Source organism: Nomascus leucogenys, chromosome 2, assembly GCF_006542625.1.
Source record: "Nomascus leucogenys isolate Asia chromosome 2, Asia_NLE_v1, whole genome shotgun sequence".
Lineage (NCBI taxonomy): Eukaryota > Metazoa > Chordata > Mammalia > Primates > Hylobatidae > Nomascus > Nomascus leucogenys.
In genome coordinates, this window is record NC_044382.1 from 51971244 (window position 1) to 51997479 (window position 26236).

Sequence of the window (26236 nt, forward strand, 5' to 3'; positions counted from 1 at the left end):
GTCCCGGGCGCCTGTTTCTTTAGCTGCCAAGTGGAGCTACGCTGAGCTCTCTCCCCCCGGGCCTCGCCCCTTTCCCGGGCATGAGCTCTGGTGATGCGCCCGGGTACCCCGCTCTCTCCATTGTCCAGGGGCCGGGCCGCAGCACCCTCCTTGTCTGAAAGCGCGTGGTGCGGCTCCCGTCTCAGTCTCGAGTCGGGCTAGGCAACTGCGTGACTCAGTTCCCGCCAGACTGGAGCCCCCTCCTTCCTGCTGGATTATTCAGTTTCTCAGTCACTTACTCAGTTTCTCAGTCACCTCCCTGGGAGAGTTTGGGAAAGTAAGGAACGGCCGGAAAACGCGCCATAAAGCAGCCTCACCAAGCTCCACTGGGCGAAGGGAGGAATGGGAGCCCCCAATGCGGGACTGTCAATTGGGTTGTAGGTGCGGAATGGAAAAGGGAGGATCAGCAGCCCGCATGCGCGCACACATGGTCAACGCTAGCCCCCCATCGGCCGGAGCGCTCGCAATCTCCAGGCAGCTTCTCCATCGTCGAGAAAGGGACGAAAGCAGACAGGCCCCCACACGTGGGGTAGGAGTGAGGCTCCAGGCCCGTTCTACCCCTCTCAGCCTCGTCTAGGGTGCAGCTCTCTGGGGTTTGGGGGGTTCCTTTCCCCAGCATTGAGGCCTGCCCACTTCCAACCCACAACGACCGCGCTCTGGCACTTCTCAGTGCCAGGCTACCGCTCGGCCCTAGCATCTGCGTGGACAAGCCCTTCCCTGTGATCCCTGGTGACTACCCCACAGCTCTAACAACCCTGATGTTCCCGCCGTCCTCCCCTTTCCCAGCTGACTTCTGGTGATCCCCCCACAGGGTGATAACCGGCAACTCTCAACTGCCCCCTTGACCCTTTGACTTCCATCAACCCTAGACCTGCTGTGTTGACCCCCACAGCCCCTAGACTGCCTCCTGGTGACTTCCATACTGGAGAAGGCCTCTGTCTTGCACGCTCCTTTGCAGAGGCCTGACGGCCCCTGGGGAAGAGTGGGGGGAGAGCGGAAGAATGGGTTAGCCCCCAAAATCAGGCAGGACCAGCCCTGGAAGTAGGAATCCGGATCCTGAGCGTGCGCCCAGGCCAGGAGCGTGAGTTCTTGCGTCCTGGGTTGGGTTCTGGCGGCCCTCCCCCAAGGTTCCCGGGGCCGCCCCGGTCACGTGGCCGGCGGGGCCGGCAGGTAACTCGCCTGGAGAGGGCGTGGGCCGGTAGCCGCCCCGCCCTGCGGGGCGCCACGGGCGGGTCTCGGCAGCGCCCACTGAGCCAGCCGGGCCGCAGGTGCCGCCCCCGATACACGGTGTCCCGCCCAAGCTGATCCGCGTCTGCGGTCGGTCGGTGCGTGCGTGCGCCTCGTCGGTCCGCGTGTGTCTGGCCGAGCGCCCCCTTCCTCTGCGGCCATGACTCCGCCGCCGCCGCCGCCTCCGCCCCCGGGCCCTGACCCCGCGGCAGACCCCGCCGCGGACCCCTGCCCCTGGCCCGGATCACTGGTCGTCCTCTTCGGAGCTACGGCGGGTGCGCTGGGACGGGACCTGGGCTCGGACGAGACCGACTTAATCCTCCTAGTTTGGCAAGTGGTTGAGCCGCGGAGCTGCCAGGTAGGGTGGAAAGGAGGCGGTGAGGTCCCCAGGGAGCTTCCGGGGTCGAGGGGCGCGACTGATCGGTTTCCCCCGCCGCTCACAGGTGGGGACGCTGCACAAATCGCTGGTTCGTGCGGAGGCGGCCGCACTGAGTACGCAGTGCCGCGAGGCGAGCGGCCTGAGCGCCGACAGCCTGGCGAGAGCAGAGCCGCTGGACAAGGTGCTGCAGCAGGTGAGCGCAGGGGTGGGTGGCGGCATGGCCTGGACGTGAGGACATTTCTGGGCGGGAGTGGCGGTCGGAGACTAGGCCTGGCGTGCCGCAACCAACCGGCCCAGGCGGCAGGACTGCGGTCTTGTTTAAAACTTTGAGCGACTCTCGCGTGTGCGTGTCCCTTTCATCCGCGCGTGCCGGCCATTCCCCTGGGCGCCTTACTTTTCAACCATTGCAGGAACCTACTCCTACCGAAGGGATCGGGACGCAGGCTTTGGGATCCATCCCCAGTTCCCGCCCGGGGAGCGAGGCCGAGACGCCTTTGGGAGACCTGCTGGGTCAGGTCTCCCTGAGCCGCAGCCGGAAGCGAAAGGGGTCGAGGGGCCCATATAGGTCACCGGTCCTTGCCGCCCGCGTCTTCGGCCTGCTTGGGAGCTGCTGGAGCGGAGGCGTAGGGCGGTGTCGGCCCTAGAGGTAGACGCCGCCAGGTGTAAACTGCTCGTCTAGGCCTGTCCCGGCCGGCTGGCCAGGCGTGGGCGCTGTCCCGGCCTCGCCTGGGGGACTATCTGCCTGCTGAGTGCAAAGGCCTGGGGTGCCTCCTGCCCTAGCTGAAGTGGGAGGTGGTTTCCATTGCTGTTTTCTTTTCCTTATCTTCACTACGGCGCTCACTCTGTGTCTGACTCTTGAGTGTCATTAGTGTAAGTCCTTTTTATATGCACACATTCTTTCATCTTCCAACAACTCTTGTGGTTCCTGATGAGGAGGCACCACGATGATGATTCCTTGTCTGTTCCAGAAGGGCTCTTCACTTGGGGAGTTTGCTGGAGGAGAGCTGGGTTGCCTTGCTCTGTCAGCCTCAAGTTGTAAAGTGTCACAGAATTGGCAGGGAGGGTTCGTGGGTCAGTGATTAGTGTTTATACTTCTCCAGTGGAGATGGACCTGGGGGAGGGCTGGGCAGCTTCAGGAGTGCCACCCCCTCTATGAGCAAACAGCTCAGTGCCAGCCGGTCAATAGGATGTGGGTCAAAGCTCATGCTGCCCCTGATGTCCAAGTGTGGAGCTCTGTCCTTGGAGTTTCTCTGACCCTCGGTTGGTCAAACCTGGAGGCGGGGCTGCCATTGACCATGAGCCTTCTGGGCCTCAGGCAGGCCTGGGCCTCCCCCACCTGTCTGAGGGTGGTGCCTGGTCAGAGACAGGTTTAACCTGCTTTGCCCCGCCCCTTCCCACCTGCTTGTCCCACTCCAGGTGTTTGCTCTGGCCCCACTCCAAACTCCTGGAGTGTGTGTGTTGAGGGCTTGGGTTATGTGTGATTGCCCTCATTTGGCCTGGAGGAGGTGACAGTGGACTGGAACAGGGTTGGGGGGTGAGGGGAAGGGACATAGGGCTAGGCTCAACAGGCGTGGCCTCTTCTTCCCAGGCAGGATAGGGCTGAACATCTGGCTGAACCAGCTTTGCAGCCTGCCTCCTTCCTCCTCCTACCCTCACTTCCTGCCTGCCCAGCTGTGAATCTGTGTGTTTCTCTCCCCATTACCTATCCCCAGTTCTCACAGCTGGTGAATGGGGATGTGGCTCTGCTGGGCGGGGGCCCCTACATGCTCTGCACTGACGGGCAGCAGCTATTGCGACAGGTCTTGCACCCCGAGGCCTCCAGGAAGGTATGCCCCTGAAGGAAAACTGGGCGGGGTGGGGTGGTCAGCAAGGTTCCCAGGACCCCTGTTGTCCTGAGGATGGGCAGGGCACTCATCCCCAATCCTATGTGCCCCCAGAACCTGGTGCTCCCCGACATGTTCTTCTCCTTCTATGACCTCCGAAGAGAATTCCATATGCAGCATCCAAGCACCTGCCCTGCCAGGGACCTCACTGTGGCCACCATGGCACAGGGTATCTGTGACCCAGCAGGGTTAGGGTGGAGAAGCCACTGTGGGTACATGTGTCTGAGTATGTGCATGCTATGGGTGGGTAATATGGACACATGCAAGACTGCATTATCTGCTAAGTCCCCGAGTGTACCTGTGTCTTTGTGTCTGTGCTAGGATGAGTTTGGAATGTGGGTATATGTCTATGTCTGGACTGGGAATCTGTAAGTGCACACATGAACTGGGCCAAAACAAATGTGTATGCTGGTCTCCAGCATGTGTCTATGGAGGGGAGTTGGGCCCAGGGGTAAACAGGATTAGTGCTTATGCTAAGATGTCTTCACTGTCACTTCTCTGCCCATAGATTTAGGACTGGAGACAGATGCCACAGAGGATGACTTTGGGGTCTGGGAAGTCAAGACAATGGTAGCTGTTATCCTCCATCTACTCAAAGAGCCCAGCAGTAAGGTTTCCCTCACTGCCTGTCACCTGTTCTCAGGGATGACGAATGCCTATTACTCCTCCCCACTGTGACCTTCTCTAAGAGACCACAGGGGAAGCCTCTTTGTCATTTTTTTTTTTTTTTTGAGACAGAGTCTCCCTCTGTAGCCTAGGCTAGAGTGCAGTGGCACAATCTCAGTTCACTGCAACCTCCACTTTCCGGGTTCAAGCGATTCTCCTGCCTAAGCCTCCAGAGTAGCTGGGATTATAGGCACCTGCCACCACGCCCGGCTAATTTTTGTATTTTTAGTAAAGACGGGGTTTCACCATGTTGGCCAGGCTGGTCTGGAACTCCTGACCTCAAATGATCCACCCACCTTGGCCTCCCAAAATGCTGGGATTATAGGCGTGAGCCACTGTGCTCGGCCTGTCGTTTCTTCATCTCTCTCAACTGTCCTCTTTTTGCAGAACTTGGTGGGGAGACCCCTCTCCACCAGACCCTGCTGACCCCCAGGCCATCTTTTCTCAGGTCAATTGTTTTTGAAGCCCGAGGTGATAAAGCAGAAATATGAGACGGGGCCTTGGTGAGTGTGGGAGCAGGGGCTGGGGGTGACAACAGCTGAATAGCTCTGACAGCACTGTGCCCTGCCCCTACAGCAGCAAGGCTGATGTGGTGGACAGTGAGACTGTGGTACGGGCTCGTGGGTTGCCCTGGCAGTCATCAGACCAGGACGTGGCTCGCTTCTTCAAAGGGCTCAACGTGGCCAGGTGGGTGTGGTGGGGTGGGTGGGCCCAACTGGACAGGCCTACCCAGGAGGCACTAACAGCACTGGCTCCACAGGGGTGGTGTAGCACTCTGCCTCAACGCCCAGGGCCGCAGAAATGGCGAGGCCCTCATCCGCTTTGTGGACAGCGAGCAGCGGGACCTAGCGCTGCAGAGACACAAGCACCACATGGGCGTCCGCTATATTGAGGTGGGGCTTTGGGCTGGGAGCGGAGCAGGGCCAATCTGAGTCAGGCCTGAAACCCAGGGGCTGCTGCTCTCTGTACCCACAGGTGTATAAAGCGACAGGGGAGGAGTTTGTAAAGATTGCAGGGGGTGAGTATACCGCAAACAGGGCCTGGCTCCCCTGGTTCTTGATCCATCTCACTTCCCCACCACCCCTTGCCTGCCTGCTCCCCTGCATGGGTTAGTGTCTGGAGGAGCATGAGTGAAGTCAGCAGGTGACTCTCATGTCCCCCACACAGGCACATCACTAGAGGTGGCTCGTTTCTTGTCACGGGAAGACCAAGTGATCCTGCGGCTGCGGGGACTGCCCTTCTCAGCTGGGCCAACGGATGTGCTAGGCTTCCTGGGGCCAGAGTGCCCAGTGACGGGGGGTGCTGAGGGGCTGCTCTTTGTGCGCCATCCTGATGGCCGGCCGACTGGTGATGCCTTCGCCCTCTTTGCTTGTGAGGAGCTGGCACAGGCTGCACTGCGCAGGCACAAGGCCATGCTGGGTAAGCGATACATTGAACTCTTCCGGAGCACTGCGGCCGAGGTGCAGCAGGTGAGCGCCCAGGGCTCCCCACCCCCAGATGTACTGTTACTCCAGGGCGGCCCTCTGTGTCCCTGCCCTACTTGGTATGACCAGCCTGTTGCTGCCTTCCTTACTAGGTCTTGAACCGCTATGCATCCAGCCCACTCCTTCCCACACTGACTGCCCCACTGCTGCCCATCCCCTTCCCACTGGCACCTGGGACTGGGAGGGACTGTGTACGCCTCCGAGGCCTGCCCTACACGGCCACCATTGAAGACATCCTGAGCTTTCTAGGGGAGGCAGCAGCTGACATTCGGCCCCATGGTGTGCACATGGTGCTCAACCAGCAGGTGAGGCCACTGCTTGGTAGGGGGAACACATAAATAGGAAGGGGTGTGTGTTAGGGGTAAGGCACTCTTACACATGACAAACTGCTCACAAGATGGTGTGCACAGGGCCGGCCATCGGGAGATGCCTTCATTCAGATGACATCAGCAGAGCGAGCCCTAGCTGCTGCTCAGCGTTGCCATAAGAAGGTGATGAAGGAGCGCTACGTGGAGGTGGTCCCCTGTTCCACAGAGGAGATGAGCCGTGTGCTGATGGGGGGCACCTTGGGCCGCAGTGGCATGTCCCCTCCGCCCTGCAAGCTGCCCTGTGAGTGCCCTAGGGGCTAGGGAAGAAGGAGGCCTGTGGGAGCCAGGCTGTTGTAAGCCCCTACCTTCTATAGCGGGCACTCCTTTCTGGCTACCCCACCCAGGGCAGTGCTGGGCTCCGTGCACATGCACCTTCTACTTCTGTCTCTAGGCCTCTCACCACCTACCTACACCACCTTCCAAGCCACCCCAACGCTCATTCCCACGGAGACGGCAGCTCTATACCCCTCTTCAGCACTGCTCCCAGCTGCCAGGGTGCCTGCTGCCCCCACCCCTGTTGCCTACTATCCAGGGCCAGCCACTCAACTCTACCTGAACTACACAGCCTACTACCCAAGGTACCCTGCAGCTAAGAGAACATCACAGTCCCACTCCCTGTCCCAGTCTGGGGAAAGGTCACGATCCCCTTTCTGGACCAGATAACTCCTCCCTTGAGATGACAAGGGAGTAAGGTGGGAGCTGGCTAATGCCATCTACAAAACAGATCGAAGATGACTCTGTAGAGGCTGGGGCTTCATGGAGGAGGAACTGAATTAAGCACAAGGCAGAAACAAGGGAGGAGGGCAACAGGTCTCAGTCTAGGCCACAGGTGGCATGCATGACTAAATCTTGTCTCTCCCACCATAGCCCCCCAGTCTCCCCCACCACTGTGGGCTACCTCACCACACCCACTGCCGCCCTGGCCTCTGCTCCCACCTCAGTGTTGTCCCAGTCAGGAGCCTTGGTCCGCATGCAGGGTGTCCCATACACTGCTGGTATGAAGGATCTGCTCAGCGTCTTCCAGGCCTACCAGGTGAGATTGTGTGGCCGGAGGGCCTGGCGGGTCCGGCTGAGCTCTCTGCCCTAAGTCTGTGTCCCTTCTGTAGCTACCCGCTGATGACTACACCAGTCTGATGCCTGTTGGTGACCCACCTCGCACTGTGTTACAAGCCCCCAAGGAATGGGTGTGTTTGTAGGAGAGAAAGCCAGGAGGTAAGAGCCAGCTGATATCCTCAGCGAACATGTCTCTCCTGAGTCCAGAAGACCAGCACCCTCAACCTGGTAGCTTCTTTCTGGCTTGTCAAAGCTCTCAGAAGGTACCTAGAGGAGCCCAAGCCCCAGCTCCATCCTCCACTTATTCTTCTGCCTGTTTCCCCCAAAGACAATGGCTGGACCCTGCATGCAGGGCTGGGAGTGGAATGGGGCTAACCAGCTCCTGATGGCCTGAGCCAGGCATCTTGACTGGCATCTGGAGAGCCCTTTAGTCTGTCCTGGCTGTGGCCCATGCCAACAGATATCGTGGGGCTGACAGGTCCATGGCAGGCTTGCTTTCTTTTATAAAATGGAAGCTCTGGTACCTTCAATCTATGACTCCTGGGAGAATTAAGGGTCCATCTGAGCCTCTGAGTAAAGATCCCAATGTTCTACCTCCCCCTGTCCCTCTGGTGGGGGATAGGGAGGCAGAGAGAGCCAGCCCCTACCCTCAGAATATCTGGACCTCAGAGACCATGTTGTGCCAGGGGTGGTCCCACCTAAAGATGCTAGCCCCTCTCCAGGTGGGCATAAGGAGTAACAGATGGCAAAACCACAAACTATTTTGATGGACTGTGCTGCAGTATCACCAGAAGACATTAGGGGGCAGGAGGCCCCCACACAAAACCTTCAGGCTTGAATTTTAAAGGGGACTTTCTGCCAACTTTTCTTGTACGCCTTGGGAAAGCCAGTTGCCCTGAACCCAGCAGACACCGTGGAATGTCCTTTGCACGCATTAAATGGTACAGAACTGAAGCCTTGGAAGCAATTTGGAACTCGATCTTCTCTTCCTTAAATGAAAAGTTATTGACCAAATGGACTTTTTAAAAGACACAGGACCCTTAACTTTGCCCCAAAGCGAGGGGCTCCACACCAACCCCAGGCAGAGGAACACTCAGACAGATTAAGAATACTGTTGACCTGTCACTGTTTATTATTTCAGCACTAAAACTGAGGAGCCTCAACTGCTGGCTCTTCTTCCCTTTGTATTTGTGTAAGGAGCACTGCACTCCCATAAAAGGTTTTAAAATACAAAATGTACAAGAACACACAATTCCAAGTGCTGTAAACATAACTGAGAACCAGTTCCTTTACTAAACATCCATTTTATAAAATACAAGGTTTCAATTTGAGCCCATCTGAGCCTTAAAGATCCATTCTGAATACCAAAAACGGCTTCACAGCCAGGCCCAGAAGAGGTCTGGTGATAATGGCTGGCCCTGGGTGGGGATAGTTTACACCTGGGCAGCAACACCGCACATGAACCCAAAGACATGTTCTTTTTAAAGCTGTTTTCAGCCATGTTTCTCTGTGCATCTCCAGTAAGCAGAAGGCTACTCATTCCATTCCTCAACCCAAGAGCTAGCCCAGTTAGAGTAGGAGGGGGTGCGTACTAGCACGTGCCCAGTTGCTCAGTGCTGCTACTAGAAATTGATTTGCATAGTCCAATGGATGTGTGCTTTAACACCACTATGTTGCACAAAAATTTAAGTCTTTATCTACAAAGCCAAAAAATATTGACTCAACACCAAAGCTTTTACAAAGCTGATATAAAACTGCTTACCTAGTATACAAAGCTCTATTTTAAAATTTAATGTTTATTTTAAATAGGAAAGCATTTCTAGTGCTACAGGCATCAAGGTATTTAGAAGGCATCAAAATTTGGTGCATAGCAACTCTGGATCATAGAGGCTTTTAATTCTTGAAGGCAGCAAAGCAGCCCCCAAAGGGTATTGCAAGGGGAACTCTTGCAATAACCTCATATGAGGCAGCTACACCAGGGGCAAAAAGGTAGAAGCAAGTCTGGCCATTTCTCTGGAATGTCAACTGAGAAGCCAACTTCTTGCCCCTCCGAAGGAAGCTGTGGGCTTCCAACCACAGGCCCAGAAGCAAATCTCACTATCCACATTCTGTAACACAACTCACTTTTCAAGAAAATTTGAAAACACCCAGCTCCAAGAGAGGCCACAGTGATCTGCTGAAGGATAGACCTTTTTCTCTAACTAACTTTAGGGGAGAAATCTAAAATATATTTTGTTTTTTTTAAAGACCATACTTCCTCATCCTGAGTCAACAGCTCCTACCCTACTGACAACAGGTGGTGGGCAATAGGCCAGCTCCCTTTCCCAGACCTGAGGTGGCCTTAGTAGAGAGAGTCCTGGCATCAAGGGCCTGCAGTCTCCTGGAATAACAGCATCAGGCCTTCAACCAGCACACTGTCTCACATATAGGCACTCAAAAAATCTGCTTCCTGAATCAATGAAAGTATATTATTTCATTTGAAAGCATACTGCAAACTTCAGAGGCTGTGTAATGGGCCCAGGAACAGGTAAAAAATCCCATTAGGGAGAGGGGTAAGGGCAGGTTTGTTTTTTTTTTAAAGTACCCAACTCGGGTACCTCCTTTGGTAGACAGCAGGCTGCAGTTTCTGCTGGGCCCTGCCTTGGACACCAGTCTCACCAGCAGCAGCACCAGGGTGTCTTTGGTGTGGAGGGTCAGGTTATCACTTCTGGATGTGCTCAGAGCCTTCTGGGGAAAAGGCTGGTTTTTAGATCATACAGACAGGGCAGGGTAGGCCAGAATCATTTCAGGCTATAAACAGAACGGCAGATAAGCCTTCCATGCCAGTATGACTCTTAAAACCTTCCCATCTGGAGTCCTGTATTTTTCTCTGCCCATGCTAATGTACTGCTCATTTGTGCTTTAGCTCTGCACACAGCCTGGCCTCTAGAGAAGAGTTAGAACTGCAAAGCTGCCTAAACCGCTGTGAGACTGGCTTCAAAGGTCACAGAACAGCCAAAGGCAGATGCTTCTGTTTGGAAAAGGTTCTAGGACCAGACGACACAAACAGGAAGAGCACTCCACAGCCTACTAGTTTTTATGATGGCAAGAAATGAAAGTGACCAAGCTAAAACCCCACCATTCAGAGTCACCTTAAATGTAGCCATCTTACCCAGGGTCCTGAGGGAAAAAGCAATTTCAACATGGAGCCAGTATGGAGAGATTGCAAGATTACCTAGAAAGTTACCAAAAGGCTATGCTCTGGAATGTCTTTTTATATTCCAACACTTCAATGATGGAATGGTCTCTTCTCATTTTATCTAACAACAGTTTAGTTTTATAAAGAGGTATGAGCTACATTTGGCTTTATTTCCTATAAATCTATGAAAGTCTTCAGGACACATGCTGACTTTCTGAGGCATAGGTGTGGGCTTGGGATATTTTTTTTTCTTTCTTTTTTTTTTTTTTTTTTGCTTCTGGAAGGTCTTATCAAAAGTTCCTATTTTAAAAATTATCATAAAAACTAAAGGGCCCTTCAAATGACCATAAAGCAGTACAAATCACCAATCCTAGCTAAGTAACCAGGTCACCTGCAAAAGCAGCACCTCGGAAACAAGAGAGGCTGCTGCATTCACACTCAAAGCACCCATCATATAAAAGTATCCTAGTTAAATATAAAAAGCAAAGCTCATTTCCCCAAAGCTCAAACAGCCTATGCTGCTCCTGTTCTTTTGCCAAATCTACCCAAGGCCTGAGGTGGAGGAATGCTACTTTCCCACAAATGGTGGGTCCCACTCCTGGCTCCAGACCTGAAGGCTGCAGAGTTGGAAACCCAAGGTCCAAGGAGAGAAACATGCTGAGAAGTTGGTGGTGGACACAAGGCTGCAGTGAGCACTGTTAGAGCCCGTCAGATCTTCCTAAATCCAGGGACTCAGGACTCCGGAGGGGAGCCTGCCTGCTCACCCCTGCTCCTTGGGAAACAGAAATCTGGGACATGTCTCTCCCAATTATCTCGTTCACTGAAAAACAAGAAAAGGGAGAGTGATTAGTGACCTCTGAGTGACTAGCCATATGATGCCCAATGCTGAGCTCTACCTCAGACATTTCCCTTCCCATGGCTTTCTGTAAAGATAAAGGCAGTGTCTGAAGCCTGCTCCTGAGCTGAGTGGCATTAGAGATGGAAACATCACTCCACAAACTGCTCCAGACCTCTTTTTCTCTCCCTCTCATTCAGCTCATTTTGGGTTGGGAAGGGGGCTTATCCTCACTCTAAAGGTATGTTTAAATAAGTATTCACCTTACTCTAACTTTTCTTCAATTCGTATCTCTTTGAGAAAGTTTTTATTTTCTACAATGCCACCTCCTATGTAAATGGAATGAAAGTAAATGCTTTGGTCAGAATCAATCACTGTGATGTGGGGGTGATTTTGCTACTCTATCCTAATACAAGCACTCTTTATTATGTGGGGGCATCTCTGTTGTTTGTGATCTTTTCTGATTGGAGGCTCTAGCTTTTCTGTTAATTTCTCTGATGTCCCAAGCATCTCAGGGAGGTACAGTGCTCTGTGAGGTCCAGAGGAAAGAATTTCCATCTTATGGAACTAACACAGAAGGGAACATCCCAAATCCCCAAAATAAGAAGCTTTAGTTCTCACATCATTTCATTCCTTGCCTTATCAACTGAAGAGTCTACGCTAATTCCACTCCTAGGCATATTTACAAGAGAAGTGAAAACATATGTCCACATTAAAAACTTTCAAATGTTCACAGCAGCATTATTAATAATAGCCAAAAAGTGGAAACAATCCAAATGTCTACTAAATGATGAATGGATAAACAGTAAGTTGTCTCTATCCATAAAATGGAATATTCAGCCTTGAAATGTAATGAAGTTCTGATACATGCTACAACATGGATGAGCCTTGAAAACAGTCTGCTAAGTGAAAGAGGCCAGACACAAAAGGTCATATATAATTCCATTTAGATGAAATGTCCAGAACAGGCCAATCCATAGAGACAGAAAATAGATTACAGGTTGTGGAGAGGGAGAAACAGGGAGTGATTACTAATGAGTATGGAGTTTCTTTTAAGAGTAATGGAGTTATAAAATTAGATACTAGTAGCCAGGCGCGGTGGCTCACACCTGTAATCTCAGCACTTTGGGAGGCTGAGGCAGGCAGATCACCTGAGGTCGGGAGTTTGAGACCAGCCTGACCAATGGAGAAACCCCATCTCTACTAAAAATATAAAATTAGCCGGGTGTGGTGGCGCATGCCTATAATCCCAGCTACTTGGGAGGGTGAGGCAGGACAATCACTTGAACCCGGGAGGCAGAGGTTACCATGACCTGAGATTGCACCATGCACTCCAGCCTGGGAAACAAGAGCGAGACTCGGTCTCAAAAAATAAATAAATAAAAATAAAAGTAGATACTAGTAATAGTTGCAAAACTCTGACTATACTAAAAACCACTGAGTTGTACACTTTTAAGGATAAATTTTATGGTATGTGAATTATATCTCATTATAGCTGTTATAAACAAAAACAGACCAAAACAAAAAGTTTTCTGTACTTAGAATTTGATGTGATCATACAGCAAAGAAACACTAACAAACATTTTAAAAATCTTCCAAGTATTAACATCTAATCTTTTTCTATTTTACACAGTTCAGAACAAAAATTTCTCAAACTCATATGGCTATAAGGAGAGGGAACTAATATTTACTAATTCAGTTGCTTGAACCTGGGATGTGGAGGTTGCAGTGAGCCGAGGTTGTGCCACTGCAGTCCAGCCTGGGAGACAAAGCAAGACTCCATCTCAAAAAAAAAAAAAAACCCGAGCGCAGTGGCTCACGCCTATAAACCCAGCACTCTGGGAGGCCGAGGCGGATGGATCACAAGGTCAGGAGTTCAAGACCAGCCTGGCCAAGATGGTGAAACCCTGTCTCTACTAAAAATACAAAAATTAGCCGGGCACAGTGGCAGGCGCCTGTAATCCCAGCTACTCAGGAGGCTGAGGCAGGAGAATCGCTTGAACCAGGTGGGGCGGAGGTTGCAGTGAGCCAAGATTGCACCACTGCACTCCAGCCTGTGCAACAGAGTGAGACTCCGTCTCAAAAAAAAAAAAAAAAAAGATTTGGCTTGGCTGTGGTTAGTAGAATAGTAAAGAGGTAGGGACTTGAAGCCAAAGGACTCTGCAAAACAGTGAAGATTAATCAATACTGGTGAACTAATAATTACTAAGTGATATGCTTTTTTTTTTTCACTGGAGCATGCCACCGTGCCCGGCTAATTTTTTGTATTTTTAGTAGAAACGGGGTTTCACCACGTTAGCCAGGATGGTCTCGATCTCCTGACCTCATGATCCACCCACCTCGGCCTCCCAAAGTGCTGGGATTACAGGCGTGAGCCCCTGCGCCTGGCCAGTGATATGCAATTTTTTAAGGTATAGATTAATAAAGTACTTTGTCAGATTTTTTTTTTTTTTTTGAGATGGAGTCTTGCTCTGTCACCCAGGCTAGAGTGCAGTGGCACAATCTTGGCTCACTGCAACCTCCGTCTCCCGGGTTCAAGCGGTTCTCCTGCCTCAGCCTCCTGAGTAGCTGGGATTACAGGTGCCCGCCATTGTGCCTGGCTAATTTTTATATTTTTAGTAGAGGCAGGGTTTCACCATCTTGGCCAGGCTGATCTTGAACTCCTGACCTCATGATCCACCTGCCTCAGCCTCCCAAAGTGCTGGGATTACAGGTGTGAGCCACCACGCTTGGTGTTTTGTTTTTTTAAGAGACAGGGTCTCGCTCTGTTACCCAGACTGGAGTGCAGTGGTGCAATCACAGTTCAAACTTGAACTCCTGGCCTCAAGCCATTCTCCCACCTCAGCCTCCGAAGTATTCGGTTGGTGTAAAAGTAACTGTGGTTTTTGGCATTACTTCTAATGGTGAGAACCGTGATTACTTCTGCACCAACCTAATAGCTGGGACTATAGGCACACACCACCATGCCTGGCTGATTTAAAAAGTTTTTTTGTTGAGATAGGGTCTTGCTATGTTGCCAAAGCTGATCTCTAACTCCTAGCCTCAAGCGATCCTCCCACAGTGCTGGGATTACAGGCATGAGCCATTGTGCCTGACCTGTCAGATGATATTTAAGTAAATTTGCCAGGCTGGGATTTATTAACCATTCATAATGGATGCTGCAAAGAATAATGGAATATAAACTAAACTTACTCCTGACTTTCTAAAAATAACTCACTGGAATAGTTTCTTTGTAAATGAAAAGTTGTGAGGATGCTTTGCATAAGAATATATTTTTCTCTTCAGTTTCTTCATCAGTACAATGGAGAAGAGAAATACCTCCTATATAGTACATAGAGAGGGAATATAAAGTGGGCATAAGAAGGCAAGGCAGCCCTTGGCACCTGTTATTTCAAGCCACAAAAAATATAAGGCACAGTGTTTTCTGTGTAGATTCTGGGGGTTCTACGAGCTAGTCTTGTGCTAAGAGGGAGCACAAGGATGGCCCACAAATCTCTGTGCATGACTTCTAACATTCCTCCTCTTCATATTAGATTATCATCAGGTATCATCATTATGCCTCCCAAATAGGCTATGAGCTCCCAAAAGGCAAGAGCCTTGCCACTGAGGAAACATCCATTCCTGATGACTAAATAAATGGACCCTAATACAATACAATCACTTGGAAGCTATTTAGAACAAGCACAGTGAAAGTTCATTAGGTGGTAGGTAGGAAGGGGACCAGAGAATGTTAAGACTAATGCATGTTATTTGATTTTCACAGTGTGTATTTTAGGCAGGCATTACAGCAGTGGCAAAAAGCCAAATATATAAGCAAGCACCTGGCTCACAATCAAATCATCTTTTCTTATCATTTGTCACTTCCAAAGGCAATAATTTCAAAGATGTTCCAGGCTGCTATGAAAAACACTTTTTACAATTTGTATTTCACTGTTCAAATTTTAAAACTACAAACTGATTTTAAATGGTGTTTTATCATCAAAAACCACATGATGTGTTTTCTCTCTTTTTTTCTTTTTTTCTATTTTTCTTGGCAATGGGGTCTCACTCTGTTGCCCAGGCTAGAGTGCAGGGGGCACAATCATGGCTCACTGCAGCCTTGAATTCCTGGGCTCAGGTGATCTTCCTACCTCAGCCTCCTAAGTAGCTGGGCCTACAGGCATGTGCTACTACACCTATGCCTGGATAATTTTTGGATTTTTTTTTTTCCTGCAGAGATGAGGTCTCACCATGTTGCCCAAGATAGTCTCAAACTCCTGGACTCAAGTGATCCTCCCACCTCAGCCTCCTAAAGTACTAGGATTACAGGCGTGACCCACTGCACTCAGCTGAGGTGTTGTTCTTCTATGTCTTATAAGAAGTCAATGCTTATATTTTCCTGACGATGAGGGTCCATATCTAGCACTGTCTATTCACTTACCAAGTACACTTATGTAAGGATGAAACCATCATTTTCTAAAGTAGGCATGTGGTATTGTTTATAATGGAAGCCTGCTCAATGCTGTGTTATTTCTGCTCCCCCTTACCAAAGCTCTGCTGTTCCTTTGCCTGGTGTGCCTCACCTTACTTAGCTGAAGGAACCTGGAAAGTTCCTGACAGTTTAGGATTTTAAAACTATGTTAAAGTCAGAAGATTTTCCACATAGTAGTGCTCAAGCGGACTATACTCAACTATACATTATACCACAGGATTCACTTATTTATAAATTCACCAGCAGTCAGGAGATTTAAGTTCCAATGGGGCAGACTTTCTCTATCTTGTTTTCCTCTGAATCCCTAGTGCTTACATATATTGAGTACTAAATAAAATTACTTGCCAACTGAATCTTTAATACAATTTGGGGACTTGGAACAATGACAACAAAAATCATGCTCAAGTAATTGCTACAGGTGAGCACTGAATATGAATTTTAGGCTAGGGAGTCAGAACTGCAACAAAGTGCTTTCACAGACCCTTAGCAATAACTTGAGCCGAGTGTTAATCATGCAAGTCCTCTGCTTTCCTTCTCCCTCACTTCTCCCTCGGGCTGGGGGCTCTGGGTTCAGGCTCTCACCTCTAGATTCCTCAGATATCTTCCTGCTGGGACTGGCCAAAACGTAGGTCTCAACTGAAGCAAGTCAAAATTATTACTGGTAAACAAATCTATGATGTAATGTAAATGTAAGTAATTAGCAATCTTGATAAGCGCAATTTTTAAGTTGTTAAAAATACTAATGCTTGCAATTTAATTTTCAAGTCATCTTGAATGGATATATGCATGAATTTGCTGATTTATTTAAACCGTAATCCAGGCCAGGTGCCATGGCTCATGCCTGTTATCCCAACACTAGGGGAAGCCAAGGCAGGAAGATTGAGGCCAGGAGTTCAAGAATAGCCTGGCCAACAAACAAAGTGACAATTTCTTTTCTTTTTGAGACAGAGTCTCCCTCTGTCTCCCAGGCTGGAGTGCAGTGGCACAATCTCAGTTCACTGCAAGCTCCGCCTCCCAAGTTCACACCATTCTCTTGTCGCAGCCTCCCGAGTAGCTGGGACTATAGGTGCCCGCCATAACGCCTGGCTTTTTTTTTTTTTTTTTTTTTGTATTTTTTTTTAGTAGAGACAGGGTTTCACCATGTCAGCCAGGATGGTCTCGATCTCCTGACCTCGTGATTCACCCGCCTCGACCTCCCAAAGTGCTGGGATTACAGGCGTGAGCTACCCCGCCCGGCTGTGACAATTTGTCTCTTAAAAAAAAAAAAAAGTAAAAATAAACTTTAGTCCACCAAGTATGTGAGGTGGCTTCCCTATTTAAGATAACAGTATAAGGAATTGTTTATGCCCCTAATGTACAATTTTATCATTTTTCTTCCCCCCAATTTTTTTTGAGATAGAGTCTTACTCTGTCACCCAGGCTAGAGTGCAGTGGTATGATCTTGGCTCACTGCAACCTCTGCCTCCCACCCAGCTAATTTTTGTATTTTTGGTAGAAATGAGGTTTCTGCCATGTTGGCCAGGCTGGTCTCAAACTCCTGACCTCACATGATCTGGCCACCTCGGCCTCTCAAAATGCTGGGATTACAGGCGTGAGTCACCGCGCCCGGCCCTCATTTTCCTCCCTTTAAAGAGCAAAGTGAATTAAAAGCCTAGAACAAGAGTGAACAGTCCTCAATAAGGGTGCTAACAGGTTATGTAGGTCACAGGATCTGGCAGACTTTTGGCAGCCACCATCTGTGACTTCCACTACCCTAACACTTGAATTTGCCTGTGCCACCACAACAAAAGTAGAGTCAGAGCTATCAATAATGTGTGCTGTAAGAAAAAATGTTCGTATTCAAGAAATGTTCAAATTGGCAGTCCACTGGAATGCTATTTCTACACACAAGAATGAGGTGCTTGAGCACCAATAGGCCTCTTATTTAGAGCTATTTCCCATGCTTAAGAATTCAAAGTTAGAACTGACAAGTATATAGTATGGAACCTCACAACCAGGTAGAGAGGGGCAGGGTAACCCAGGGTGCTCCCTCTTTGAAGGGAGTAGATACACATTGCCACATACACAAAATCCCAACGGGCCTTTCTAATTTGCAGTTTTGTAAAGGATTTCGGGGTATTTTTAGACTCCATTTATATGTTATTTCCTCTTGAAGCTGCAATGAACATTCACCAAAGTTTGGTCACGTTATTCTTTTCCTGAACCTGAAGATTAAAGGTATTCATTCTCTGGGTAAACAATTTTGTGAAGGTGTTAATTTATTATTATTATTATTATTATTACTATTATTATTTTAGGAGACAGCGTCTTAGTCTGCCACCCAGGCTGGAGTGAAGTGGTGTGATCATAGCTCACTACAGCCGTGAACTCCTAGGCTCAAGTGATCCTCCTGCTTCAGAGCCCTACCCCAAGTAGCTGGGATTATAGGCATCTGCCACCATGCCCAGCTAATTTATTTTTTTATTTTTATTTATTTTTTTTGAGACAGAGTCTTGCTCTGTCGCCTAGGCTGCAGTGCAGTGGCATGATCTCAGCTCACCGCAAACTCCGCCTCCCGGGTTCAAGCAATTCTCCTGCCCCAGCCTCCCAAGTAGCTGGGATTACAGGTACCTGCCACCATGCCCAGCTAATTTTTTTTTGTATTTTAGTAGAGGCGGGGTTTCACCATGTTCAGGCTGGTCTCAAACTCCTAACCTTGTGATCTGCCCACCTCAGCCTCCCAAAGTGCTGGGATTACAGGCATGAGCCACCATGCCTGGCCCAGCTAATTTATTTTTGGGGAGGATAGAGACAGGGTCTTATTATGTTGCCCAGGCTGGTCCCGAATTTCTGGCCTAAATTGATCCTCCCACCTCGCCTCGGCCTCCTAAAGCGCTGGCATTACAGGCATGAATCACCGTGCCCAGCCGAGATGTTGTTTTTATAAAATAAAGACTAAATGTATTTTAAAAATGAAGCCTACATGTATGCAATTGTTATAAAAGCACCATCTAGGCCCGGCGCGGTGGCTCACGCCTGTAATCCCAGCACTTTGGGAGGCCGAGGCGGGCGGATCATGAGGTCAGGAGATCGGGACCATCCTGGCTAATACAGTGAAACCCCATCTCTGTTAAAAATACAAAAAATAGCTGGGCATGGTGGTGGGCGCCTATAGTCCCAGCTACTCAGGAGGCTGAGGCAGGAGAATGGAGTGAACCCGTGAGGCAGAGCTTGCAGTAAGCCAAGATTGCACCACTGCACTCCAGCCTGGGCGACAGAGCGACTCCATCTCAAAATGAAAAAAAAAGCACCATCTAAACTAAATACAGGAAAACATACTGAATTCACCTTTTTTATTTTATTTTATTTTATTTTATTTATTTTTTTTTTGTGTGTGAGGCTCTCATTCTGTTGCCCAGGTTGGAGTGCAGTGGCACGATCTTGGCTCACTGCAACGATCTTGGCACAGCACCAAACCTGGCCAATTTTTTCTTAAATTTTTTTGTAGAGACAGGGTTTGCCATGTTGCCCAGGCTGGTCTCAAACTCCTGAACTCAAGTGATCTGTCTGCCTTGGCCTTCCAAAGTGCTGGGATAACAGGCATGAGCCACCATGCCTGGCCTGAATTCATCTATTTATGGCATGAGTTGAGGAATTAATTTGGATTTATCAAAATCTGATTAATTTGGCCAGGTGTGGTGGCTCATGCTTGTAATCCCAGCACTTTGGGAAGTTGAGGCAAGAGGATCACTTGAGCCCAGGGAGTTCCAGGCTGCAGTAAGCTATGATCGTGCACTACTGCACTCCAGCCTAGGCAACAGTGCGAGACCCTGTCTCCAAATAAAACAAAAAAAGGGAAAAACAAAAAAAAAATTAATTTGACTTTTCAAGCTACAGACAGAAATAAGTTCCTGAAAATTTAGAAGGTATCTATTGTAGGATGCTAATTATCTTAATTCATTCTTCCACAGTAATCAAGGTTTAAGTTAGTCACACTGACACCCAGCTACAGAGTATATTTCCTGGCTTCCCCATTGTAGCAGGTATGGCCCATGCAATTCGTTTTCTTCAATGAAATGTGAGCAAAAGCGATGTATGTATCTTCCTCATCACTTGCTTGGCTTCCTTCTTCCTCCCCTTTTCCCATTCCTTCCTCGGGCTAAGACTCAGTCATGACTAAGTGGTTTCTCTGCTTTGACAAAACCTAAGGAGAAATATGAACAACAAATTGAAAGGAATCTTGATCTCTGAATTATCATGAAGTGTGAGGGAAATTTCCTTTGTGGAAATTTCTCTGGGATCTCCATTATACTAACTTAGCTAATTCTATTAACAAAAATAAAACCACCATAATTATAACACAGGAAGAATTTTTTTTTTTTTTTTTTGAGACGGAGTCTCGCTCTGTCGCCCAGGCTGGAGTGCAGTGGCGCAATCTCGGCTCACTGCAAGCTCCGCCTCCCGGGTTCACATCATTCTCCTGCCTCAGCCTCTCCGAGTAGCTGGGACTACAGGTGCCCGCCACCACGCCTGGCTAATTTTTTTGTATTTTTAGTAGAGACAGGGTTTCACCGTGGTCTCGATCTCCTGACCTTGTGATCCGCCCGCCTGGGCCTCCCAAAGTGCTGGGATTACAAGCGTGAGCCACCGTGCCCGGCCCACAGGAAGAATATTTAAGTACTGTAAGCAAGAAGACCAGCTTGAGCTCTTTTATGCCAGATTTTTTTTTTTTTTTTTTTTTGAGACAGAGACTAGAGTCTTGCTCTGTTGCCCAGGCTGGAGTACAGTGACGTGATCTTGAAAGCTGGAGTGCAGTGGCGTGATCTTGGCTCACTGCAACCTCACCTCCCATGCTCAAGGGATCCTCCTGCCTCAGCCTCCTGAGTAGCTGGGACTATAGGCATGAGCCACCAGGCCCAGCTAATTTTTGTATTTTCTGTAAAGACGAGGTTTTGCCATTTGCCCAGGCTGGTCTCAAACTCCTGGGCTCAAGCAACCCGCCTACCTCGGCCTCCCAAAGTGTTGGGATTACAGGCATGAGTTACTGTATCCAAGCCTAATTTTTTTTTCTTCTTTTTACCTGACACAATGGGGTGGACTGATAGATTTTTAACTAAGTTATCTTAAATGTCACCCTGAATTCTAGACAGCTTCCTACCATTGAACAGATTAAAACTACATGCACAATGATTTGAAGATATCCTTCACTTTTTTTAATATAAAAAATTTCACCAGCAATAGATCAGATATTCACTTTTAACATTAGCTCTAATACTAGTAAAGGAAAATTATTATACCTTTTTTCCCCACCCAATGGATTCAGGGGGAAAATTAGTCCTTTTAAGACTCCTTCCTTTTTAAGAAACCTCTTCTTGGCCAGGTGGGGTGGCTCACGCCTGTAATCCTAGCACTTTGAGAGGCCAAGGTTGGCAGATCACTTGAGGTCAGGAGTTCAAAACCAGCCTGGCCAACACGGTGAAATCCCATCTCTACTAAAAATACAAAATATTAGCCAGTTGTGGTGGCAGGAGCCTGTCATTTCAGCTACTTGGGAGGCTGAGGCAGGAGAATTGCTTGAACCTGGGAGGTGGAAGTTGCAGTGAGCCAGTATGTTGCCAATGCACTCCAGCCTAGGCGACAGAGGGAGACTCTGTCTCAAAAAGAAAAAAAAAAAAGAAAACCCCTTCTATGTGTGATGCTATAATCAATGTCATAACAATGTTTCCTCTAGGAATGTTTTTAACTGAAAACATTCTACAAAGATAAACATTAAATCTCCAGCTGAGTAAACAGTACACAGGTACTTGAAAGTATATTCAAGTATCAGCATGTACTCTTTTCTATCAGCAAAAGCTGAAATGTGAAAAAAATAAACAACTTCTCTCAATTTGGCTTAAGATGTGGGACTCAGAAGCATTTTAAAATTATCAGAAGAATCCTTTATCCCTATTTTGTTTTCTCATTTTGTACATTTTCCTCTGAATAATCTTGTCCACTGTTGACTCCCAACTCCATCTCTAAGGGCCAAACCTGAGCTCCAGACCCAAAAATCCACAGGACCCATTCCACTACCTGTGCTCTGGAACCTCTTCAACACCTTGCTGCATCAATTTTCTTCACTTCTTTGTCTCTATCAACTCATCTCCCCAGATCCTTCTCATCAGCACTTAGTATGTGTAAATCTCGGCCAGCGCAGTGGCTCACGCCTGTAATCCCAGCACTTTGGGAGGCCGAGGTGGGCAGATCACGAGGTCAGGACATTGAGACCATCCTGGCTAACACAGTGAAACCCCATCTCTACTAAAAATACAAAATATTAGCCAGGCATGGTGGCGGGCGCCTGTAGTCCCAGCTACTCGGGAGGCTGAGGCAGGAGAATGGCGTCAACCCGGAAGGCGGAGCTTGCAGTAAGCTGAGATCACATCACTGCACTCCAGCCTGGGTGACAGAGTGAGACTCCATCTCAAAAAAAAAAACAAAAAAAAAGTGTAAATCTCTCTATCTCAAAAAAGCAAGCAAGCAAGCAAGCAAATAAAAACACTCAACCCCACGTTCCCCTCTGTATCTAATTCTTTCTTTCACGGCTTAACATCTTAAAGGAGTTGTCTACACTGCTATTTCTTCTATGTTCTCACCTCTTATTCACTCAGTCATCCATCGATCCCTTCACTCCACATAATACTTCCTTCCTACCAAGATCATTAGTGACTAACTTGTTGCTTCACACATGGGAAGCACACTGGGCTAAACACTGGAAGAAGTAAGCTTTAGCCTTGGTTTGGCTGTGATGTGACTCAGGTGACTTAACTAATCTTTCTGCAACTTATTTTCTCACCCCTAATATGAGGAAATTATTTTAAATCCTCTGGTTATAACTCTCCTGAGAGTTTTATATACATTCAATGCAGGAATTAAGTCACCACTCCTCTCATGGTTGGACAAGAATGACATGAGACCAGGGTAGGCCCAGCTCTGGGAGAAGTTAGGGTTTTGGTATCTTGTCTGATAGGTCATCAGGAGGCTGCAGAAACCTAAATATAAAGGTTTGGGTAGTGAACATGATTTCCAAGGCCCTTTCCAAATCCAGATTCATTTTAAAATAAAATTGAAATGGCATTTAGGAAGTTATAATCTGTGTATTTATAATTTCTATCACATATTTTCTTAAGTGGCTTTGATAGTATTTGAAGAAAGGAGCCAACGACAGCAAGGAAAAGCTTCGTTCCTCCTTGGCTGCTGAGTCTAGAAGCCTAAGCCTAGACACAGACACTGGCTCTAGTACTACAGCTTTCTTCCAAGTAGAGCCCCAGAGGACTACCAGAAGTGCAAACATGGGCCCACAGGGGAGGCTAGGGATAAATATTCTGGGTTGCCTCTGAAAAACGGACAAAATTTCCTGATTTCATTCACATCAAAACCTAAGAATACTTGACCAGGAATGAGTAGGCTTACATACCTGATCAGCAACCAAATTTACTCAGCAACCCAAACCATATAGAATTCATAGATATGAAACCTCTTTCTGCTTTGGTGTAATAAATCTAAGTAAACACTTGCCTTTCATTCAAGAATAAAATCATAAGCACAAGTGTAAGAGCTTGAGTGTGGTTAAGTTTAAAAAGCAGAGTCTTTTAGTCGAAGTGTAGTTCCAAAGATAATGAGTGGGCCTACCAGAAAATGCCCGTGCATACCCCCTCCTCTGTAGCACATGCAAATCCAGCCACTGCATGCAAATACCAGACTTGGGCACAAAAACAATGACACATTTCAATCAACACTCACCCTCTAGATTCTCCAGAAAGGAGCTGGACATGAGAGCACACTGTGGTTAGGCCATTTCTCTGCTGAACCTGATGGCTGGTGTTCCAAGTCAGATATAAATTGGTCTGTGTCAAAGAAGACAACATCACTACTGAATGGAACAAACCAGAGGGTGAACTTAATCTACTACAGTGCCCAGCCTGTTTTTTCTATAATCAAAAGGAATTTAACTGTCTTTTACTTGTCAATCACTGCATAAAATGGCTCTCCATATTTTATTAGATAAAATAAATATTGGAGTTCAGATAGCTCAGGTACTAAGATGATTCTTTTAAAAATTTGAAGGGCAATAACTTTAAGAGTTACGATTATGGTTTTCAGTGGTTTTAAGGGATTAAATTCAGCTTTAAATAAACTAGTTTTTATTATATCTATTAGTAGTTCCCAAATACTTGGCTAAGGCTACATCAAAATTATCTGGGCAACTGATAAAAATATAAACTCCTGAATGCTTTATAAAAATATAAACTCAAACCACAAAATCAAAATCTTTAAGGGTAGCAGCCCAGAAAACTATATGTACAGCCAAATCTGGGAGTCATGGAAGAGTATTTTTTTTGAGATGGAGTCTCACTCTGTCACCCAGGCTGGAGTGCAGTGGCACAATCTCTGCCCACTGCAACCTCTGCCTCCTGGGTTCAAGTGATTCTCCTGCCTCAGCCTCCCTAGTAGCTGGGACTACAGGCATCTGCCACCGTGCCTGGCTACTTTTTGTATTTTTAGTAGAGATGGGGTTTCAACCATGTTAGCCAGGTTGGTCTCAAACTCCTGGCCTCAGGTTATCCACCACCTAGGCCTCCCAAAGTGCTAGGATTACAGGTGTGAGTCACCATGCCCGCCTGGAGGAGTATTTTTTAAACTGAAGTTCACATCCATTAGAAATTTATGAAATCAATTCAGCAAATTGAAACTTTTTTTTTTTTTTTTGAGACAGAGTCTTGCTCTGTCGCCCAGACTGGAGTGCAGTGGCACCATCTCGGCTCACTGCAAGCTCTACCTCCTGGGTTCACGCCATTCTCCTGCCTCAGCCTCCCGAGTAGCTGGGACCACAGTCACCCGCCACCACGCCTGGCTAACTTTTTGTATTTTTAGTAGAGATGGGGTTTCACCTTGTTAGCCAGGATGGTCTTGATCTCCTGACCTCGTGATCCACCCACCTCGGCCTCCCAAAGTGCTGGGATTATAGGCGTGAGCCACCGCGCCCGGCCCCTGAAACTAGTATTTTTAAAAAGAGAAAGAAATAGGCCAAGCACAGTGGCTCAGGCCTGTAATCCTAGCACTTTCGGAGGCCGAGGCGGGTGGATCACGAGGTCAGGACACCGAGACCATCCTGGCTAACACGGTGAAACCCCGTCTCTACTAAAAATACAAAAAAAAAAATTAGCCAGGCGTGGTGGCGGGCGCCTGTAGTCCCAGCTACTTCAGAGGCTGAGGAAGAAGAATGGCGTGAACCTGGGAGGTAGAGCTTGCAGTGAGCCGAGATCATGCCACTGCACTCCAGCCTGGGCGACAGAGCGAGACTCAGTCTCAAAAAAAAAAAAAAAAAAAAAAAGAGAAAGAAATAGAACAAAATAGAAGATAACAGACTGCATTCCCTCTAATAAAGGTTAAGAATTGGTTTGTGAGACTTTAACATTAGTTGTATATATTTTTTGTGTACTGGGTCACAACATAATCCTTGTATTTTATTGTAGGAAGCTGTCAAAAATGTTTGAAAGTCACTGCACAAAAGAAGAGTCACCACTGGTCAGTTTTGCGGTACTGGCTAAAGCATTCAGATGCCCCAAGAGTCAAAAACACAATAACAAAATAGGCAAACTCTCATCTTTTTGCCTATAAGGAATTATTCTTGGCCTCTGTTGTACAACTTCAAGTAAAAGGACCTAACCTACTTAGAAGGGAAAAATCTGCATGTAGTCTCTATGAACACTAACTAATACCTTCCTTTTAAGCAGATAAAAGAAGAAAAACAAAGGAAGAGTCAATCTGTACAAAATGCACCCTCACTATAGGGGTCAAAACAAAACAAAATCCAGAAATCCTTTGCTTAAGCAAAGTTTTTCTGACTTAAGCTTGTTTATTATTTGAGATCACTCACCTAGTTTTCAGAGGTGATTTAAATATTACAGTGTGTGCAAAGTATTTTAAATACTGAAAATATCAAAATACTCTTTTTGGGGGTTCCCAATCTCCACAATTGAATCCTCCAAAACAGACATGAAGGTATAGAACATGTGATTACAGGTAGAGCAGCATAAAAATCATAAGAAAGCAGCCCAAGAACAAAGCAAGAGGCCAACACAAACTATGGGAGCTTTTGTGAGTGGATGAATTCAGTGGTACTTTCAGATTGTGCTTTACAGAAACTTGCAGTGCTCCAGAAATCCTTCTAGTTCCTTGAAGCACTTTTGTGAGCTCCAAAATATACCTCATTCATCTCTCCTGATCACAAGAACTTTGACCAAACATTTACAAAAGTGGGCCGGGCACGGTGCCTCATGCCTGTAATCCCAGCACTTTGGGAGGCCAAGGCAGGTAGATCACCTGAAGTCAGGAGTTCGAGACCAGCCTGGCCAGCGTGGTGAAACCCTGTCTCTACTAAAAACACAAAAATTAGCTGGGCGTGTGGTAGGTGCCTATAATCCCAGCTACTCAGGAAGCTGAGGCAGGAGAATTGCTTGAACCTGGGAGGCAGAAGTTGCAGTGAGCTGAGATCATGCCATTGCACTCCAGACTGGGCAACAGGGCGAGACTCCGACTCAAACAACAACAACAACAACAAAAAACATTTACAGAAGAAAAGTTTCAGCTGGGCACAGTGGCTCACACCTGTAATCCTAGCACTTTGGGAGG

The 26236-nt window shown here is 47.9% G+C and overlaps 2 protein-coding genes across 6 annotated transcripts in view; one reads left to right on the top strand and one right to left on the bottom strand.

Moving 5' to 3' along the window:
* The first annotated feature begins 885 nt into the window (after positions 1 to 885).
* ESRP2 (epithelial splicing regulatory protein 2) lies at positions 886 to 11480 on the top strand. 3 transcript variants are annotated; one of them, XM_003262918.4, is made up of 15 exons: positions 886 to 1624; positions 1710 to 1838; positions 3358 to 3471; positions 3583 to 3697; positions 4037 to 4135; positions 4643 to 4697; positions 4771 to 4881; positions 4955 to 5087; positions 5170 to 5212; positions 5362 to 5663; positions 5771 to 5983; positions 6089 to 6287; positions 6438 to 6624; positions 6914 to 7079; positions 7153 to 8804. In XM_003262918.4, the coding sequence occupies exons 1-15, from the start codon at positions 1427 to 1429 to the stop codon at positions 7240 to 7242; spliced, it is 2154 nt and encodes a 717-aa protein (XP_003262966.1). In that variant the 5' UTR covers positions 886 to 1426; the 3' UTR covers positions 7243 to 8804. The 3 variants fall into 3 exon arrangements, with proteins under 3 accessions (XP_003262966.1, XP_003262967.1, XP_012360165.1); XM_003262919.4 differs by having other exon boundaries at positions 1344 to 1624; positions 4741 to 4881; positions 7153 to 10720; XM_012504711.2 differs by lacking the exon at positions 6914 to 7079 and having other exon boundaries at positions 1349 to 1624; positions 7153 to 11480.
* Positions 8878 to 26236, bottom strand: part of NFATC3 (nuclear factor of activated T cells 3) — a 148560-nt gene continuing 131201 nt past the window's right edge. Inside the window, exons 10-11 of one of the 3 annotated variants that reach the window (XM_030795030.1) lie at positions 23345 to 23448; positions 8878 to 11097 (exon numbers count right to left, since the gene is read on the bottom strand). In XM_030795030.1, the coding sequence (XP_030650890.1) occupies positions 23348 to 23448 (101 nt within the window). In that variant the 3' untranslated portion in view covers positions 8878 to 11097; positions 23345 to 23347. Of the gene's footprint in view, positions 11098 to 16107; positions 16255 to 23344; positions 23449 to 26236 lie in introns of those variants that run through there. The other 2 variants (XM_030795026.1, XM_030795037.1) reach the window with 2 other exon arrangements.